At 51.0% G+C, this 20,000-nt stretch overlaps 1 protein-coding gene across 2 annotated transcripts in view; it reads right to left on the minus strand.

Moving 5' to 3' along the window:
* megf11 (multiple EGF-like-domains 11) overlaps nucleotides 1-20,000 on the minus strand; it is a 67,870-nt gene that overhangs the window by 7,220 nt on the left and 40,650 nt on the right. For both annotated transcript variants that reach the window (XM_030366733.1, XM_030366732.1), the window contains exons 7-17: nucleotides 19,955-20,000; nucleotides 19,464-19,584; nucleotides 18,547-18,683; nucleotides 17,351-17,563; nucleotides 15,633-15,807; nucleotides 11,124-11,244; nucleotides 8,639-8,802; nucleotides 7,729-7,831; nucleotides 3,796-3,942; nucleotides 2,292-2,426; nucleotides 434-559 (exon numbers count right to left, since the gene is read on the minus strand). The exon at nucleotides 19,955-20,000 is cut by the window's right edge and continues 201 nt beyond it. In XM_030366733.1, the coding sequence (XP_030222593.1) occupies nucleotides 434-559; nucleotides 2,292-2,426; nucleotides 3,796-3,942; nucleotides 7,729-7,831; nucleotides 8,639-8,802; nucleotides 11,124-11,244; nucleotides 15,633-15,807; nucleotides 17,351-17,563; nucleotides 18,547-18,683; nucleotides 19,464-19,584; nucleotides 19,955-20,000 (1,488 nt within the window). The remainder of the gene's footprint in view (nucleotides 1-433; nucleotides 560-2,291; nucleotides 2,427-3,795; nucleotides 3,943-7,728; nucleotides 7,832-8,638; nucleotides 8,803-11,123; nucleotides 11,245-15,632; nucleotides 15,808-17,350; nucleotides 17,564-18,546; nucleotides 18,684-19,463; nucleotides 19,585-19,954) is intronic.

Genomic DNA, 20,000 nt, shown 5'->3' on the forward strand with positions numbered 1-20,000 from the left:
GCATAATGTTTGACAACAATCATTTAGGCTGGATGTGCTCTACAGCTGATAGCAGCGGGGAGGTGAGGAGGGGGGTGGTTGAAGGGGGGATTCTAGATCTTAAAAATGATGAATGAGCATGAAGGTCAACGGTGATCAGAAGGACAACAACAGGAACCGCAGGAGATCAGCTAGCTAAAACGGTGGACTCAATAATGGTGGAATTTGTTTGTTTAAATAATACTCATTGTTGTTGATACTAATTATACCAATAAATGATAAATGAACTATAATAACAATAATAATTATGATAATAATAGCAGAAAAGGATACTAATTATATAAATAATTATAATAATGGTCATCATAGTAATAATATAAACTATACATAATATACGCTAATAATCATGATGCTCATAGTCGTACTGATATGAATATGTAAAGCACGGCCCTACCCAGAGAGCAGTCTGCCCCCGTCCAGCCGGGGAAGCACTGGCAGGAGCCATCCACAGGGCTGCAGGTGCCGTTGGTGCAGACACACGCCTCCAGGCAGCCCTCCCCGTACCTGTCACTCGGACACACTGGGGACCCCCCAGCATGATGCAGTAAACACACCGATCTGCACGTACAACCCACTACTTACACAGAGCCCGGGCCCCATGGGACTACAGAACCGTCTCAATGTCCTCGCTGCCCGGGATCGGTACAGGGAGTTTACAGACCACCCGTGGATGTTGAAAGGGATCACGGCGAGTGAACGCCGTCCACATTAAAAACTAAAGCGGTGAACAACAATATAAGAGGTTCACCTGACCTAACGCAAGCGCACGTACGCACTTATTGGGTGTTGTACTCAGTTATACTACTTAGTGGTGTAGCATCTTATCCTAGCTATCTGTGTTGGATATGGGAAATGGGTTAACTTAGTGATTGTTAGTGCTTTGAACTTGGTTCTATGAACATCCTCACTGTACCAACAGCGATATATTGTTTCACCTGCTTCTGACAAATGTAATTGTAATTCACTTTGGATAAAAGCATCTGCTTATTGTGTAAATGTAAATGTAAGGCGCTAGCTCGCATTGACGAAGCCGTGGTCGTTCAATTGAGACAGCGCATCAACCCAAAGCTGTGTCTATATATAGATTATGTTAAACAAAAAGATGTCCCTCGCCCAATATCCCCCATTTCCAGTGTTGCCTACGTGGGGCATTAGCGGGAGCTGCGTTTGGCCTGACCGTCACCGCGGCGACAGGTACATCAAAGCAGGCGTTGAGTTAAAAAGGGGAATAGACGGCATAGCAGATCAGATGCTCGTCGGTGCGAGGGAGATGCAGCAGCCTCACTCATTTTGACTCAGGGTTACTCTAACGACCCTCCCTTTTCATGTTCTCCCAGCTGCCTGTTCTCAGCCGTCTCCAGCACGTTATTAGGGCCGGGGAAGTGTCTCTTCCCCCCCCCATCACCGCCGTGGCGCTGCTCATTCAAGGGGGTGGTCAGGCCTCTGCACCCGGGGGTCCTTCATTAGCCCAGGCCGTGGATTGGGAGCTGGGCAGTGCTGGGGGGGGTTGGGGATATCGAGGGTGCTCACCCACCCAGAGGAGCCGGAGCTGCTGGGCGGAGGACGGCCACACCCGTCCACAGTACCCCCCCCCCCCCCCCCCCCCCCCCCCTCACCCAAGTCCTGCCACCCTGGCCGCCCCCCAGCCCCCATGCTGCGCCACGCTGTAGTAATTACCAGCCAGACAAATTATCGCCGGCTTCCCTTGCCTTTAGCTAGCCTATTAAACTTTTATTCACATGACATTCCTCAAAGCCATGAAAGAGAATTCAAAAATATCCTCCCTGCCTTTTCTGTAATGCCTGAAATAAGAAAGACTGGTAAAATATTGGAGGTGAAAATGGACCTTGTATCTGCACCTCACTGGCGTCGTTCTGGTTCGTCGCTCTGTAGCGGCTAAAGCTAGTCCAAACGAAACAAACACAACCCGAGATATTCACATCGGGATGTGGCCGCGGCATGAGGGAGCGGAACACAATGTTTACTTTATGTCGTTCTCCCACTCCAAAACATCGTTCGGAGCAAATTGTCTTGAGATAATCAAAGCAAAGTTTGCGCTCCGTGCCGCGGCGTTGGCAAACTATCAAACTATCCCAACAAAGGCACAGGAAGCGAGTCACTGGAGGTCATGCCCTGACGCTCCAGAGCTCCTGGAGGGCTCTGCAATGCTAACGGAGCTACAGGTCATCGCAGAGAGGGGGCGGTCGGCTCGCTAAAGAGACAGCATGGGGGGAGAACAGGGGAACACTTACCCATGTTGCACAGGGTGCCCACGAACCCGGACAGGCACTCGCAGCGGCCCGTCACGTGGTGGCACGTCCCGGTGCTGTGCACACAGTGGGGGCATGGCTGGCTGCACTCCTGGCCGTAGTGCCCCGAGAGGCAGACTGGAGAGGGAGGGGCCAACAGGGTGGAGAGACATAGATGGAGAGGGGGTGAGAGAGGGTTAGAGAGTGACAGAGAGACCACAGGTTATATATATATATATATATATATATATATATATATAGAGAGAGAGAGAGAGAGAGAGAGAGAGAGAGAGAGAGAGAGAGAGAGACATACAGATTTAATTGTTAGATAGAGATGTGGCAGATACAATTTTCTGACACAGACAATCTTCTTCAGTTCTGGACATTGTGCAGAGTTTATAACAGAAAATGGCTAGAGAGAGAGAGAGAGACCTACAGTGAGAGAGAGTCAGAGAGAGTGCAAGAGAGACAGACAGAGAGAGACACACACACACAAACTTGAATGGTTCTCTCTCTTAAATTCTGGCCAAACTGATGTTTACAGGACTGCCGCTGTGAGATTCACTCCCAATCAGTGAGGTCATCTTTTTTAGAGCACCATCAGAGAACGAGAAAGAGAGAGAACAAGAAAGACAGAGAGAGAGAGGGAGAGAACAAGAAAGAGTGAGAGAGAGAGAGAACAAGAAAGTGTGAGAGAGAGAGAGAGAGAGAGAGAGAGAGAGAGAGAGAGAGAGAGAGAGAGAGAGAGAGAGAGAGAGAGAGAGAGAGAGAGAGAGAGAGAGAGAGAGAGAGAGAGAGAGCTCTTCCAGAGATCAAGACTAGCACTCCAAGCGAGCAGGGCCCCATCGTGTGTCTGATGAGCCTTAAGCAGGCCTTGTTCACCCCCCTCCCCCCGCTGAGAGCTGGAGGTGGTGGTGGTGGTCATGTGGTGGTAGTGATGGTACAGGGGTGTGCTGGAGGGGGACATGTGGTGGTGGTGGTGGTAGTGTAGTGAGGTGGTTGGTTGTGGTAGTGTAGTGAGGTGGGTGGTTGTGGTAGTGGTGTTGTAGCTGGTGGTGATGGTGGTAAGTTGGTGGTGGTGGTTGTTGGTGGGGGTGGTAAGTTGGTGGTGGTGGTGGTGGTGGTGGTGGCACTGGTGTTGGTGGTTGGTGGAGGTGGTGGTGGGGCTGGTGGTAGTGCTGGTATGTTGGTGGTGGTTGGTTGGGGTTGGACACGGGAGGAGGTGGCTGAAGGACAGCATGATTAAGTGAAAGCTGTGATGAAGGGCTGTACGCTCAGGCGTTTATGACCGGCACAACTAAGTGCTTCTGCCTCCCCATCCCCCCCCCCCTCACACCCACACCCTTCGGCTGTCTTTCCCTCTGCGATCCTTCAGGAACAAGGTCAATATTGTGTTGGTGTTTGGTGACTGCTTCCGGCCGGCGCCGCGAACACAAACACAACATGTTTTATAATGAAGACACCAAAACAAACGGGGGAGCACAGTGATGGAGTCTCCTCCCCCCACCTCTTCTGCAGTACGTCCCTCTGTATCCCGCGGCGCACACGCAGCTGCCGTCCTCGGCGGAGCAGGAGCCCCCGTTCAGACAGTAGCAGTTCACAGAGCAGTTGGGCCCCCAGAAGCCCTGGGGACAGACACTGTCGCAGTGGATCCCTGTGTGAACACAAAACAACATGAATCCACCAGCCACAGTACGCCACAGCGGGACCGGCGCAGGGATCTGCTGCTCTTGGTGTTGTTCTTGCAACGAATTCAAACGAGGACGATTTTCCACATTTGGGTGTAATCACAGGCTGAACATGGACCCTGGTTCAACTGTCTCACAGCGCGCCGAGAACCAAACCTGAGCTGGAGCCTTTCATTTTGGTTTGAGCGTCCCGTCTTTTTAAGACACTGTTTTCTGAATTCTGCATGTATTTTTCTCTCTTCATCTGACTGGGGCAGGCTGCCAATGCAGCGTGTTGATTAAGAGGGCTGGGTCCCGGGGGCAGGCCGGCTCCTCTGTCATTCTCTTTCAGCAGAGCGCTGGTTGTGTACTGAGCTGAAGGGAACAACTCGGCTGGAGCCTGGGCTAGGAGAGCAAAGCCTGTGTCCCTGGCTTTGGTGAGCATCCAAACAACACACACACACACACACACACACACACACACACACACACACACACACACACACACACACACACACACACACACACACACACGCATGCACATGCACATGCACACAGACACATACACACGCACACAGACAAACATACACACACGTGCACACACACATACACAAACACGCATCCACAATAACACACGTATGCACACACACACACACACACACACACACACACACACACACACACACACACACACACGCGCATGCATGCATGCAAACACACACATAGACACACGCATGAACACACACAAACACAAACAGAAGAACAGACACACGTGCACACAAACACACAGATACAGACGCACTCACACAGATACACACACATTTGCTCACATGTATACAGCACACACATACATGCATGAACACAAACAGACACCCACATCCACACAAGCACACATAAACACACAAACAATTGAACACACACACACACACACACACACAAAAATTCACACTCAAACTCTCTTACACAAGCACACACACACACACACACACACACACACTCAAACACACACACAAACAGACAAACATTACACAGGGGCATATACAGGCGCCCCTGCACCCGAGCATACACAGACTTAATTTCAGGCTACACAAAACTTTCACCAATGCATAAATGAAGCATGCACACACACACACACACTCAGGCACACACGCAACCACACACACACACACACACACACACACACACACACACACACACACACACACACACACACACACACACACACACACACACACACACACACACACACACACACACACACACACACACAAATTCTCTTTTTGAGTAGAAAGTCTTCACTTGGAAGGCTCATTTAATATTTCTTTTGACTGGAAATATCAAAGACTGCTGTGACCATTAAAGCAGAATTAACACAGCACCTTTTGAATTAAACCTGGACCCGACCTCGTGGGACTAATGCCGTGTTGTAGCTCTGCACTCCTCCTTAAGTGGGGGGGGGGGGGTGATGCCAGGGCAGATAAAGGGGGTGGAGGGGGGGGGATTTAGTCATAAGCCCAGCAAACTTCAAATGGCAGGACAGACACATGCACAATATGCATGAGTGTGTTTGAGGTTGTGCTGGGCCAGGCGCTGGCTTTATTGTCTCTAAATGAATGGGGACATTACACTTTAAGGCTGATGGTAACAAACAGAGTGGCTTTACAGCCCCAGCAAGGGGAAGTAAGAAGAAAGAGGGAGCGAAGCCACCACTGAAAGTCTCTTCAAAGGAGGCTTTTTGTCTTTGGAGGGCCAGAGGTACTGCGCTGCCCAATTTGGTGAGCAAGAGCAGGACACAACAAAGCTCTCCCCTTCCCTCTCTCTCCCTCTTTCCCTCTTATTTTCCTCCCTCTCCTTCTCCCAATCTCTCTTTCCCCCATCTTGCTCTCTGACACACACATACAACATAGCACTATCACTGAAAACACAAACACTCGTGCCCAAATCTATCATACTTGCCGTCTTTCGTCAGAGCTTTAAATATTGAACGAAATCTTTTGAGGTCGGCCCGATTTTCCCAGTAGTATATTTTCTATAGGCTAGGATTTGAACCTTTCACCATATCAGCCCAATCAAAACAGTGTTTTCTTCAATATCTCGGCGGCGGAAGCCCCCGTTCACAGCGCGCACGTTAAGGAGTGTCGCTGCTTTCCGCGTGTCCAGGTCTCTTCCCGTCACTGCGGCGTACGCGTCCAGGCGTTATGCAGAGACGCTAGTCACCGCGCCGCCGCTGCTAGAGAAATGCTCTTTCCCTCTGTTCTGCCTAGCGCCCTCCCTCTCCTCATTGAGTGTAAGGACCCTCTTGGGCAGGCTGCTTCTTTCCTAGAGAGCCCTATCCTCTGTGCCACTCTCTCCAGTCCTCTGTGCTGGCCCTCTTCACGAGCGGGTGAGGCCCACTGGGAGGCTGGCCTCCCCCCGCCCGGCCCCGGCGGACTCAATTACCACTGACAGATGGTCCACGACCTGCGCGGCATTCAGAGCATGAGAGACCACGCTTTTCCTTTTTTTTTTGGGTCGCGGACCCCCATTCTTGCGTATAATAAAACCCACATTGTCTCTCCGATTAAATGCCCCTCAGCTCAGGAGGGCGAGCGGAGGCGGGGCGGGGGGGCACCGGGGAGCTCACCGGGTTGACCTTTCCCGGGCTGGAGTTATTCCCCCTCCCGGCTGAACTGTGCCAGTCCAACTCACAGAGACTCCGACCCCCAGCCCTCGGCTGGACTTGGTGTGTTTGACATTCAGATGTCGTACTTAACTCTTTTCGGGGAGCGTAATGACCGGCACCCTCGCTGTGCCTTCCTCCCTCACCTCCCTCCATGTGAGGAAGAGCCAGGAGCGCAGAGGGCTGCTGAAGGCTAACAGAGGCGGAGGAAGCTGGTCCTCATAAGTGGTGCCGTTTCAGAGCCAATAGACCCTCTGTCTTCTGCGGAGCGTGTGATAGGTTGAACGCTAATGGGACTCATTGTGTTTATTTTAAGGTCAGGGTCAACTCTCTTAGTGTGTTTCAGTGAAGCAGCTATAAGTTCAGCTTCACTGGTGCGCGCATACCCACACACACGCACACACAACACACAACCAGCAGAAACCAAACACACACACACAGACAAAGACGCAAATTAATTAATGAATGTTATGAGCTACACCTGTGTTTACCCCTCGACTTCACCTTTGTGAAATAGGCTGCCTTAATATTCATTATCGATGCCACGGTGAAATAAATCAGTGGAGTCTTGAAACACGAGCATCTGGGCCCATTAGAGGAATCGCAAAGCCATAAAATATTGGAGCCGTTTCTTAAAAGTCATGAGATTCTCCTTCCGATTCATCCTCCAAATGCACGGGCTTGCTTTGGCAGCTGTGTGTGTGCGAGCAACAGTCGGCGGCAATTTGAGTGTGATTACAAAACCAGCATCCAATGTGTCTCCCGAGAGAATCAAATCAGAACGTAATTCTCACAATCTCTCTCATTTGCATTACCCTTTGGCGCCACAGCAAAAACAAACAAGAAGATTTAATTAACAGAACACCACTTACGATTTCCGCAGACCAATTGTAAAACCCAGACCGCTGCGTCCAACGGCTGCATCCATACGCAGCTCATAATCAATTGCAGTGTCGGCGAATCAGTTTGGGGCTAAAACAGATCGTCTCATTTGTACTCTCGGATATCGACTCGAACGCGCTGAAGGGCCTCGTGCTGAATCACGGGGGCCCTGGAGAAAGGCCCCCGGTGGCTGTAGCCGTTCAGGGTTGAGGGGTGTGCGGGGGCCACCCACCTGTCCAGCCGGCGTGGCAGCGACAGAGGCCGCTCCCCGGGTCGCAGCCGTCCGCGTGCCCACAGCGGCAGCTCTCCCGACACTCCAGGCCGTACGTGCCGTCCTGCCGACCAATGAGAATCCCTCGTCATCACAACAGCGTTTCACATGGAGGTACGTTTCTCTGTCTACTAAACTAAAGTTATACATTGTAAGTTTGGGCTTTTTATGGACATGGCACGGACAGGAAGGAGAGAGATCAAAACTCACCTGTTCAAACTCGCAAACAACGTCTAACTGATCACTGTTTTGATTGTTTGTTTGTTTTGTTTTGTCTTGTTTTTTTTGTTTTGTTTTTTATTTCTTATATTTACTTATTTATTTATTTATTTTATTTATTCTATTTTATTTTTTTCCACAATGTCTTGTTTTTTAAACGATTTATGATGACTATATGCTCTGTAAGGTGACCTTGGGTGTCTTGAAAGGCGCCTCTAAATTAAATGTATTATTATTATTATTATTAGATCGAAAGACATGTTGGTCAAGATGGAAACTGGGTCACCACGAAGCGTATGGTGTCACTGGGCTGGAGCCAGCCGCCCCGGGTGTCTCTGTCGGCCCAGTGGAACATGTTATTGTCTGGCGGGTAATCCACCAAATGTATCATTATTATAATGATGTACTTCAGCTCTCGCTTTAATGTGAAGGGATTTACAGTGAATTGCGATACCTGACCGTAATGAGCGGGAACATGTTGCCTGCAGGTTAGACTGCACAGACATTGGTGTCGGACCCAGAGCCCTTAGTCTGGGATTCAAACCTCTGTCCCATAACCCCCCACCCCCACAGCCTCCCCTACGCTCCATTCAAAAGACACAGAGCTCTGTGGAGCAGCTGGCCGTCGTCATAGCAACAGGGGCAGACTCACAGGGCAGGGCTGGTCGCAGTGCGGGCCGTTCCAGCCAGGGGGACAGGTACAGGTGCCGTTGGAGGGGTCACAGGCCGCCCCGTTGGCACACAGGCAGGACTGGTTGCAGCCGGGCCCCCAGGACCCACTGGGACAGGGGACGGAGCAGTCTGCCCCCCGCCAGCCTGCAGGAGGGGTCAAGAGTCAAGAGTCAAGATATACACGGGAGTCCGGATCGGTATTTATCAAAGACACAGGGTAGTTCTAGGCAAGTCAATTCTTAGGACAAGGCTCGCATCATCTATGCCGTAGGTAAAACCAAAAGAACACAATATAGGTATGAAATATAGAATGTAAAATAAGATAACGATTTAAAATATATAAAGTAAAATATAAAATGGCATGTAAGGTAGACGAATGCCGGTGTGAACATATGCATGCATAAAGATATGGAGGGGAGCTAACAGACTGCAGGACACAGAACACATACACTCTGTATAGTGTAAGTGTTCCCATACCATCACACATCCCAAGGGGAGAGTGTGGGAAAAAATACATACATGAATATTTATGTGAATGGGAATTTTTGGAATACTCTTTATATTCTTGGAGGGGGTCAACGGAATAATGTGAAGGCATTGTGATTATTCAATATCTATCGTCTCTATCTATCTATGTGTCATCTACTCAGATTTTCAATACTCCACTTTCAAAGAAACAAGCTCGTACATGCATTAAATATTCAACATATGCAGTGTACCCAATGTAAAAACCACTAATCCTGAATGTAATGCTTAATGCAGGATTGTTAATTATCATTCACCGTTAAATTGATAAATTCTTGTGCAGCAGATGTTATTCCATAAAATGGTACAATAATTGAATCCTTCACTACAACGCATATACTAATCATCTCATTAATTAGTAATTCACGTTGGGAATAAAACATTGTGTTCTTATCAGCTAAATTGCATAACCTGAGTTCAATTTAAAATCGAGTTTATGTAATAGCTTGCAAAGAAGTCAAAGTCAAAAAAGTCAAATCAGAAAGAATTACAGAAAATAATCCTATCCAAAGGATAAGAAAATTCACATTGCATTCAAAAGAAGAAATGAAAACAGACAAACATGTACACATTAACAACATAACAAATAGCGTATATAGGCAGAGAAGGAGAACAGGAGAACCGGAGACTAGGAGGAAAAACAGCTTTCAACACAATAGGAACAAAAACACAGAAATGGCCTGGTGGCTGTATCTCTTGGCGCGTGTTAAAAGCCGTGCTGCAGCAGTTTGAAACAGCAGACCGCTGATAGATTTATGTCTGGGGCGAGCACACAGACCTAAAACAGCGGAGGCACCACAGACAGAGAGATAAAGGCTCAGGGAGAGCGGCTCTCTCCACATCGGCAGCTGAGATAAGGCTGACCTTGGCTTTAATCTTCTCTCTAATGGTTGGACAACATGGTCGGATGACTTGTCCATGAGAGGCTCCATACTCCAGCGCCACCAGTAGGCTATCCTCCACCGTTTAACAGGCAAATAAGTGTGTGTACCCTGCCTTGGAGAGAGCCAGTCAGAGCTAGGCCGGTCGTCGGGTTCGATCGGAATGTGAATGATATCACAGAGAAACCCTTCCATCCTCCACCAATCTGGGAGGCATACATATTGATCCATCAGCATTCTATCTGTGCTTAATCCCTGGCGGTGTAGTCGATATTGTTTGTGGTTGGAAATGTAACGCAAGCCTCGAGGCCATTTGTATTACGCTGACAACAACCTGTCAGGTTAAGAGGAAATGAGCTGTTGACGCAAAAAGAAAAAGTGATGTCTTTATATAACTTCATAAAATCGTTTGTTTTTAGTCTGCGTTGATGCTCAGGGATGTTGTGATTGGACCACAGCAGATGATGGGGATTCAAGCCTAGTTTTGAATGAGCTTTGGAGTCGATATCTCTACTGGGCGGTCTGGGAGGGAGAAGGGAGGGCCAGGTGTTGAGCTGTATTAGATCCAATGACTTTTTTGAAAGCCCAAGACCCACTTGCATACATCCCTTCGGGCCATATTCAGATAAGGAGCACGGCCTAGTTATGTGCTGTTGAACAATGCAAAGGGATATTCAAAGGGATGTTTCTGCAGCAAACGCACGGCGAGGACAGCATATATGTATTTAAATACAAAGCTAGTGCTATTTAGGCAGGTTTAACATTTACAGGTCAGAGAGTTCAGAGATAAAAGAGCCATTAGTTTACTTACAAGGACTGAATGAATGAATAGAACCGACGGCTGCTTACTAATGCGGTAGAATAAGGCTTTTAGAAAGAAAAAAAAAGACAGAAACCACACATATTTCCCACAGAAGAAAAATGAATTATTTGATGGAGGACAGCGATTGCCCCTATAGCCCACCAGACAGTTTCCCAGACAGCTCTGGTCCTGGTGGGGGTATCACAACACACGTGTGGTGGTCCATATCAACCCTGTAAAGGCCAATCACGCCGTACCTTCTCTGCATGCACAGGAGCCGTCGACAGGGGAGCAGGAGCCACCGTTACGGCAGGAACAGGAAGTCAGGCAGCTCGGCCCGTACAGACCGGCGGGGCACACCGCAGAGCAGTCCTCGCCCTGCGCACAGAGGAGGTCAGAGTGGCACCGTGGCGTCAGCCGACACAGGACACACATGACTCTAGCGCGTTGGCGTGAGTCCAGCTGGGATTTAACGGGCACAACCGTCTGGCGGGTTGGGGTCACACTGTCACTGTGTAGCGATGAAACATCCCGTCGATAAGGATGACCCGCCTGTTGTTTCGGATGGCGATGGAGGTGATGACGTTGATGATACAATGCATCCGTACTTGTTGTCATGGTGACCTAATGGCCCCCGTAGTCGCGTGTGTTAACAGCACGGGCATAAACCCCTCATCACCCCGTAACCCCCCCCCCCCCCCCCCCCCACTGCCTCAACAAATCACTGGCTATCATTACTTACAGAAAGAGTCCAAAATGTCACACCAATGAGCGCTTGGGCGATTCTCGATAGCATTTTTTCCTTTTTTACACTTTTTATATTCTATTTTAAAGGATCAGAGCAAATTCAAGAGTGGCCAGGCGTGTGTGGTGTGACTCCCTGAACATGGACACCACGGCCATACGGCGACCCGGCCACCCGGCATGTGCAAGGGGAGACGGGAGATCGATTTATCCTGTAAGTGTGGAGAGAAGGCCCCCGGGCGGGCGCCATGCGTCCAGGGGAGCAGAGCCTCCCGGCATGCCCAGTCCTGGTAATGAGCTCAGCGAGGGGACCGGCTTGGCCATGCTGGAGGGGGGGAACCTTCCAGTCGCCTTCGCCACGGCCAAGAGGACATGCTTGGCCGAGCGGGTGGAGCACTGAGTCCCCCACCATGGCATTAGAGCAGCGAGACCGCCGCCTCAGAACGACCCTCCTCCTTCCCTGTCCTCCCATTCCCGCCGTCATTAGAATGTCTGCAGCTTTAAAAAGCTGAGCCCTGCAAGGATTCCAACATCCTCTCCACTCCCTAAGTGATCCCCCACCCACCCACCCTCCCTCCCTCCACCGCTCCCCCTCCGCCTCACCCGCCTCCTCCTCCCGTCCCCTTCTCCTCAGTTCCCCGGTTTGAGTGACAGGTGACACAATGATTTAGTGTCCCAATTAGCGGCCGGGAGGACTCTGGCGCGTCTCCCTTCCGTCCCTCATCAGGGCCTGCCGCCGCTGCCAGCTGCTCAACGCTGTCATCATCGTTTTGAACTCCGCTTTAAACGCGGAGGTAGCTGAGGATGTGCCGGCGGACGCCAAGGGCAGAACACAGATCTGCCCCTCCCTCTTTGAGGGACATAAAAGCGCCACCCGTACCCCCCCCCCCCCCCCACACCACCACCCCACCCCCCACACCACCACCCCCTGCCAATGCAATTTCTTTATAAATCGCATACAATAAGCTTTGTTCTGGACGAAATGGAGCCTCAGGATCTGCTAACAACGGCAGGTCGGAGGGGAGGCGTGTCAGACCAGGGGAGGGGGGGGGGGGGGGCCATGTGGGGGGGCTAGGAGAGGTTTCCGGTGCCGTCTCCGGAGGATATGCAATTTGCTGGTGTGTGGCCGCGCAGGAGCGCAGAGTCATTGAGCTGCAAATGACCACACGGGTTTCATTAGCTTCCGCCGCCGCCGCGGCCAGTGTCGGTGTTCACTTCCCTTTCACGCGGCGTGGCGATGGTGGCGGGCTGTGCAGGCATGGCGCTCAGCAGCGGACGTGGGCGCTGCTCATTAGCCCACTGATTCATATTCCCCCTGAGCTGGGGAAGGCTACGCCCGCATGTGGGGGGGGGGGACATTATTAATACAGGGGCTGTGTGAGCCTTCGCCACGGTCGACCTTACATAACGACCCGTGCGCTCAACGGCAGCACAGGAATCTGCGCCCAGACCACAGCGGCCCCTCGCGCAGGGAGGACACCGGACTAGTTCCTGTTGGTAACTCACTGTAGCGCCTCTCTCCGACGCGCATTGATCCACGGCCTCGCAACCGTCGAGACTGGACGTAAATGGCATTGCTAATTACCAATCAGACTCTCCCTCTCCCAAACAGTTAATCTTACTGCAAGGTGGAGGACTGGCAATTTAAAATTCATGCAGCAAGACAGATAATGAACCCATTGATGAGGTTAGCAGCCCCGGAGAGACTAGAACATGACTTGTTTTCATGAGCTACAAAAGGATGTTAAAAATCATTTCACTGCCACACATCACGGAACACAGTGGTATCTCTCACTCACACTCACACACACACACACACACACACACACACACACACACACACACACACACACACACACACACACACACACACACACATACGCATGCACGTGCATGCAGACACAAAAACACATACAAACACCCACAGAAACGCACACACACACACATACACACACACAGAACAGAACTAACACTAACACAAGTTGTGAGATTTAAACGCAAGGTCCAGGGCAGAATGGTAGGGTGAGGGCTGTGTGGGGACAGCAGAGGACAATGTCAGAAGAAGTAACATGTAATCACTTTGTCCCAATCAGAAAAGAACATGTCCAATTACTGGGGCCAAATCAAGCGCACAGGGCACAGCGTGCGGCCACACTTGAGAGGCTTGCCCCCCCCCCGCTGAGAGGAGGATGCAGGACGAGGCCCATATGTTTCCAGAGACACTCTCGGGGCGTCATTTCACCAACCATTTAATAGCCGTACCCTGACCGCCACCGCCAAAGACACAGGGAGGTTAAAGTGAAAGAAAGAAAGTGTTTTCAACTGTGTTAGAAAGTACAGTTTAGGCTGAAACATGTCACAGACACAGCCACAGACACATCACTTTCCCAGTACACACAGATGAACACACATGCAAACGTACACATGCACACATGCACACACAGAACACACACACAGAAACACCACACACGTGCAAACACCCACACACACACACACACACACACACACACACACACACACACACACACACACACACACACACAAAGAGACACATAGACACACACCCTCAGACCCCCCTTCTTCTCAGACCCCCCTCTCTCTTTTAATCTCTATCTCAATCACATAAATACACACACACAGATACACACACACACACACACATACACAAACACACACACACACACACACACACACACACACACACACACACACACACACACACACACACACACACACACACACACACACACACACAGAGGTGCACACGCCCGCCAAGCCACCGCATGAGGTGCGTCTCCACCTGACTGCCCACACTGCCGCTGGCTGCAGCCCTCTAGGTGTCTTTAATGGGTCTGGCAGGCCTTCCCTGCACACGCCGAAGAGAACAGGTGGAGCAAATTAAGGCTCAGTCTGTGGCCCACTGTGAGGCCGGCCGCCCGCAGCCTCCCGCCTAAAGACAGGCGGCCCGCTCTAAACCAGCCGCCGCCGCTCTGACACACAGGGAGGACGCCAGCGGCCCACCTTGTGGTAGGGGGAGGGGGGCACTGCATTAAGCACTAATAAAAATCGTTTCCGGAGAAATGGGCTTGAAGTTCTGGCTGTTTGGTGCGGAGATAAAAGAGTCCGGAGCCAGGGCCGGCGCTCCCATCCCTCCAGAGCTCGTTTGAGGAGCGGGCCTGATCACACTGGGGTTTAATATTGATGGGGCAGACCAAGCTTTGCCAGAGATGTCGTCATGTTTAAGGGCTTCTTTCAGAAAGTGGTGTAATCCCAAAGCATGTTATTAGAGACGGATATAAGTCTTGACTTGCTACTGCCTTCCTTGGAACAATGGCTTTCAAAAGCTACGCATTGCTATACATACAGACGTTAAGAAGATTCAAATATAAGCTGGACCCCTCTTGAGTAAAGGACGACTTTATGATATTTTCTTTTACTGTTTGTTAAACTTAGGTATGATATATGAATCATGTTGCAAGGTTGCGATAGAAGGAGAGAGGAAGGTTACAATGCAATTAACCAATTATAGATTAGCATGTCAGCAGTCCCGAGAGTACAAGGGGATACAACACCATGACAATGGTAATGTAATTAATTATATTAATCACATTACAGCAGACTGCTTGATTGAAAAATGGAGAATCAGCTGAATTCTAATTTACAAAATGAGCCATATATGCTTTTTGAGTTTGGTGCATGCTAGGCACGAAGGCCTACACACAGCAGAAGTTTACGCTCGAGTAACTTTCCAATGTTTTATCTTGGTAGGAACGGTTGCTAATTAGTGTGTTCAAGTAAGGTTGTTGAGTTAGGAACCACTTAACAAAGGTAGAGCTATAAAAAGGAGAAAAATACAACTTCATTAAAAGAGCTGAGTTGTAACGTGTAACATTTTACGACCAGCCCTTTAATCATGCAGTCAATAACAGTGTGTTATATATATATATATATATAGCAACTCAATAAACTTAACCCAAAAAGCCCCTTCATATCTCTGATGGAGACCACAGCCTGTCACTCACCATCAGACCAGCAGGGCATATGCAGGAGCCGGTGACACTGTGGCACTCAGTCCCATGGGCGCAGTCACACGTTGACCTGCAGCTGTCGCCGTAGGAGCCAGACGGACAGCTTTCGTTGCAGTAGAGCCCTGTCCATCCAGGGGAGCAGCTACACTCACCAGACAGTGGGTGACAACTTCAACAGGCCGAGACACAGAGGAAGTGGAGGGGGAAATAGAGCGAGAGACACAGAGGGACAGAGAGAGAGAGGGAGACAGGGAGAGAGAGGGAGAGAGAGAGGAGAGAGAGAGAGAGAGAGAGAGAGAGAGAGAGAGAGAGAGAGAGAGAGAGAGAGAGAGTTATATCTTTAGAAACATATCTGATGTTGCGCTAGTAGGGTCAGACAGTGGGTCCTCAAGCCGTTGGCAATCCATCTGTCTGTTGGTGTCTACAGACCGGCGCTGAGATAAATGAGGTGTCTCTTTTCTCCTCCGTTCCCCTAATGATTTCCAAGGCCATCGCCCAGGTCCGGCCAGCATCAGAGCATTAACATTGCATTAACTATGGATGCTGCTGAGTAATAATGAATGAAGCAAAGGTCGCCATTAAAAGCTAACTCCTTGACACATAGCTACGAGGTGTCCAGCTTCTAAATGGCGCTCATGGTCCAGAGCCGGCCTGGAACGCGATTGGTTGTCGGTGAGCATTTGGTCTCATAAATCAGACCTTCCTTTGATGGCAGACACGCTCGATGCTCGGTGAACTGGGCATTTCACTTTCTTTAGCTTCATATTTGTTCCGACCAATCATCTTGTTGGAGTCAGGGATCTGTCAGCGTGTAATTGGTGCTCACATACTTAGGTTGCAGTAGGAAACTGCAAAAAAGTGTCTGTCAAATCTTCACATCAATGGCCACTTTATAAATACACTTATTCAAATCCCCTCCTGAAAGCTTTGCAACAAACTTTTCCGCAACGCAACAGGAAACAAGGCCTAGCTCCGCCCCTTGTATTTCCTGGTTCCCGGTCTTGTGGAGGTGGGGGTCTGGCTGCAGTGGAGGTGGGGGTCTGGCTGTAGTGGAGGTGGGGGTCTGGCTGTAGTGGAGGTGGGGGTCTGGCTGTAGTGGAGGTGGGGGTCTGGCAGTAGTGTAGGTGGGGGTCTGGCTGTAGTGAAGGTGGGGGTCTGGCTGTAGTGAAGGGGGGGGTCTTAGGGTAGTGAAGGGGGGGGGTCTGGCTGTATTTAAGTTGGGGGTCTGGCAGTAGTGTAGGTGGGGGTCTGGCTGTAGTGAAGGTGGGGGTCTTAGGGTAGTGAAGGGGGGGGTCTTAGGGTAGTGAAGGGGGGGGGTCTTAGGGTAGTGAAGGGGGGGGTCTTAGGGTAGTGAAGGGGGGGGGTCTTAGGGTAGTGAAGGTGGGGGTCTTAGGGTAGTGAAGGGGGGGGTCTTAGGGTAGTGAAGGTGGGGGTCTTAGGGTAGTGAAGGGGGGGGTCTTAGGGTAGTGAAGGTGGGGGTCTTAGGGTAGTGAAGGGGGGGGGTCTTAGGGTAGTGAAGGGGGGGGGTCTTAGGGTAGTGAAGGTGGGGGTCTTAGGGTAGTGAAGGGGGGGGTCTTAGGGTAGTGAAGGTGGGGGTCTTAGGGTAGTGAAGGGGGGGGTCTTAGGGTAGTGAAGGGGGGGGGTCTTGCTGTAGTGAAGCCTTCACACTAAACGTTATGCACATCCTCGTCGGCCCCCGGAGCCCCACTGACCTGACGGTGTTGGCTGCGTCACAGGGGCAGTACTTGTCACAGATGAGGCCGTAGAGTCCCGGCGGGCAGAACCTCTCCTGGCAGTGGGGGCCCTTGAAGCCCGTGTCACAGAGGCACGCGCCGTTGATGTGGTAACACTTGGCGCCGTTCTTACAGTCGCACCTCTGGCCGCACTGGGGCCCGTAGGTGCCAACGGGGCACTCGTCCTGGCACCTGAGCGCGGCGGGACAGAGGCGGGAGATTCGAGTGAATGCCAAATAACGCGTCACAGGTCAAAAAGAGCAGACTTCACCAGTGATTACGAGAGCGGAGCAGATGTTGTTTTTTTAAATGAAACCGAAGCACACCTCTTCTGTTATTTCAACGTGCAGAAATTAAATAATCAACGCATCACGTAGTCAACTCATTTTGTTTTGTATCTTTGAACGCGCGAGGTTCATCCCAATCAAAGCAGAACTGCGTTATTACACCTGGAAGGGTTCGATGGGAGAACGCACAGGTGCAGAATATTCCTGCCAGGTTAATTCACCTGCCACTCGCAGAATGAATGAGGGCAATTCTGCGAAATAATAAAGCCAAAGAGTAGAGTCGTCCAGCAAGTGTTTTCATTCAGCGAGACAATTGCTTCAGCCAAACTAATAAAGCAAGACTGCTACTGGGCTGCTCGGGCCAGCGGAGAGGGAACTCAAGAGATGTGGGGTTTCAATGAGCCTCTAATACAAGCCCATTACTTATAATTAATGAGAAGAAGCGGGCCGGCATGGAGCCCGTAGTGAGATCAATGGACACACTGGAAGAGGACGATGAATGGAGGCTAAAGACGCCAGCATGGCCGGCCGGCATGAGCAGGAGACTAATTAAGTGTAAAGCCCTCTGTAAATGTTTCTAATTCCACATTCTCACTAATTAACGTTCATGCATTTCTTCTGCTCTTTCTCAGGCAGGAATATTCCAGCACACACAGGTATCGTATCGTCTTGTTTACAAATCCACAAAGAGAATAGGTCAGTGGATATCTCGGTTCACGTGTAAACTGAACGCACCAAACTATCCTGATGGCCCTTTTCTCCCCCCCAAATATCATTAAAGTATGCCAGATTGTCTGGCCTATATTCAAACAGCGAGAACAAAAGTTCCTCTTCTGAGGACTCTGGTATCCTGAGGCGTGGCGGAGATGCTGGGCACCAGACTCGTACCTCCGTCCGCTGAAGCCAGCCGCGCACTGGCACTGCCCGGTGACGTGGTCGCAGAGCCCCCCGTTGCGGCAGGAACAGTCCCGGCTGCAGTTGACGCCGTACTTCCCGAGCGGACACGGCTGTGCGCAGACGGAGCCCTTTGGGGGAGAGGCGAGTGGAGATCGTCCTCATGCCCTCACACAACATTGATTCAAGGCAGTGCAGCGAGCGCAGCCAGAGCGGCTAAGCCCTGTGATAATATAGATTATGTATGTCGCAGCGATTTAGTTTGCTGTTATCCGCCACCAATATCTAGTTCTAACACTTTTAAGCCTCTGATCTGGCAATACAAATGCAACCATGCTGGCTTGTTGAAAATAAATACATTGTTGGCGCATTGTTTCGTCCTTTGATCCAGATTGGCTGTATTTACTGGCTACAGTGGTTGACCTACAGTGGTTTCATGAAGCTCTTTCATTTTATATTGCTCCTTCATAACTTCCATCTACCCAATTTTCTCCTTCCTCTTCACCTCCGTCTTCTCTCTCATCCTCCCTGTCCTCCCCCTTCTCTCTCTCCTCCCCCCTCACCTCTCCTCCCCCTCCTCCCTCTCCTCCCCCTCCTCCCTCTCCTTCTCCTCCCCCTCCTCCCTCTCCTCCTCCTTCCCTCTCCTCCCTCTCCTCCCCCTCCTCCCTCTCCTCCTCCCTCTCCTCCCTCTCCTCCTCCCTCCCCCCCTCCTCCTTCTTCTCCCCCTCCTCCTTCTCCTCCCCCTCCTCCCTCTCCTTCTCCTCCCCCTCCTCCCTCTCCTCCTCCTTCCCTCTCCTCCCTCTCCTCCCCCTCCTCCCTCTCCTTCCCTCTCCTCCCCCTCCTCCCTCTCCTCCTCCCTCTCCTCCCTCTCCTCCTCCCTCCTCCCCCTCCTCCCCCCCCTCCCCTCCTACCATCCATCCGGTGGGACAGGAGCAGTCTCCGGTGATGTGGTGGCACGTTCCTCTGTTCTGACAGGGGCATCGCTGCTCACACTGAAGCCCGTGACTCCCGAAGGGGCACCGCTCCCCACAGCTGCACCCCACCGAGGGCCATCCCGCCGAGGGCCACCCCACCGAGAGCCACCCGACGACGCCAGACGACCGGCGACGACACCCAACGACCAGCCCACAACACCGAGGACGAAGTTCACAAACCGAAAAAGACAGACACACACACAACACCAAACACGTTACCCCCTCAGAAATCGGCCGGCTAACACACTGCACCCTCAGGCAAAATAATATTTTGTTTTCCCTAACTCTCTATCATCTCTATTATCATGTGTGCGGCTCATGCAGAATGTGACGCCGTGCGACGAGGTGGAGCACCTGAACACGAAGGTCACAGAGGAAGAGATTCTACTTTGTGGGTGGGGGGGTCTCAGCGGCCGGGCCATACTCACAAAGCGCCAGTGTACCCCGACGCGCAGATGCACTCTCCGGTCTCAT

This window comes from Gadus morhua, chromosome 9 (genome assembly GCF_902167405.1).
Source record: "Gadus morhua chromosome 9, gadMor3.0, whole genome shotgun sequence".
In the NCBI taxonomy this organism is placed as follows: Eukaryota; Metazoa; Chordata; class Actinopteri; order Gadiformes; family Gadidae; genus Gadus; species Gadus morhua.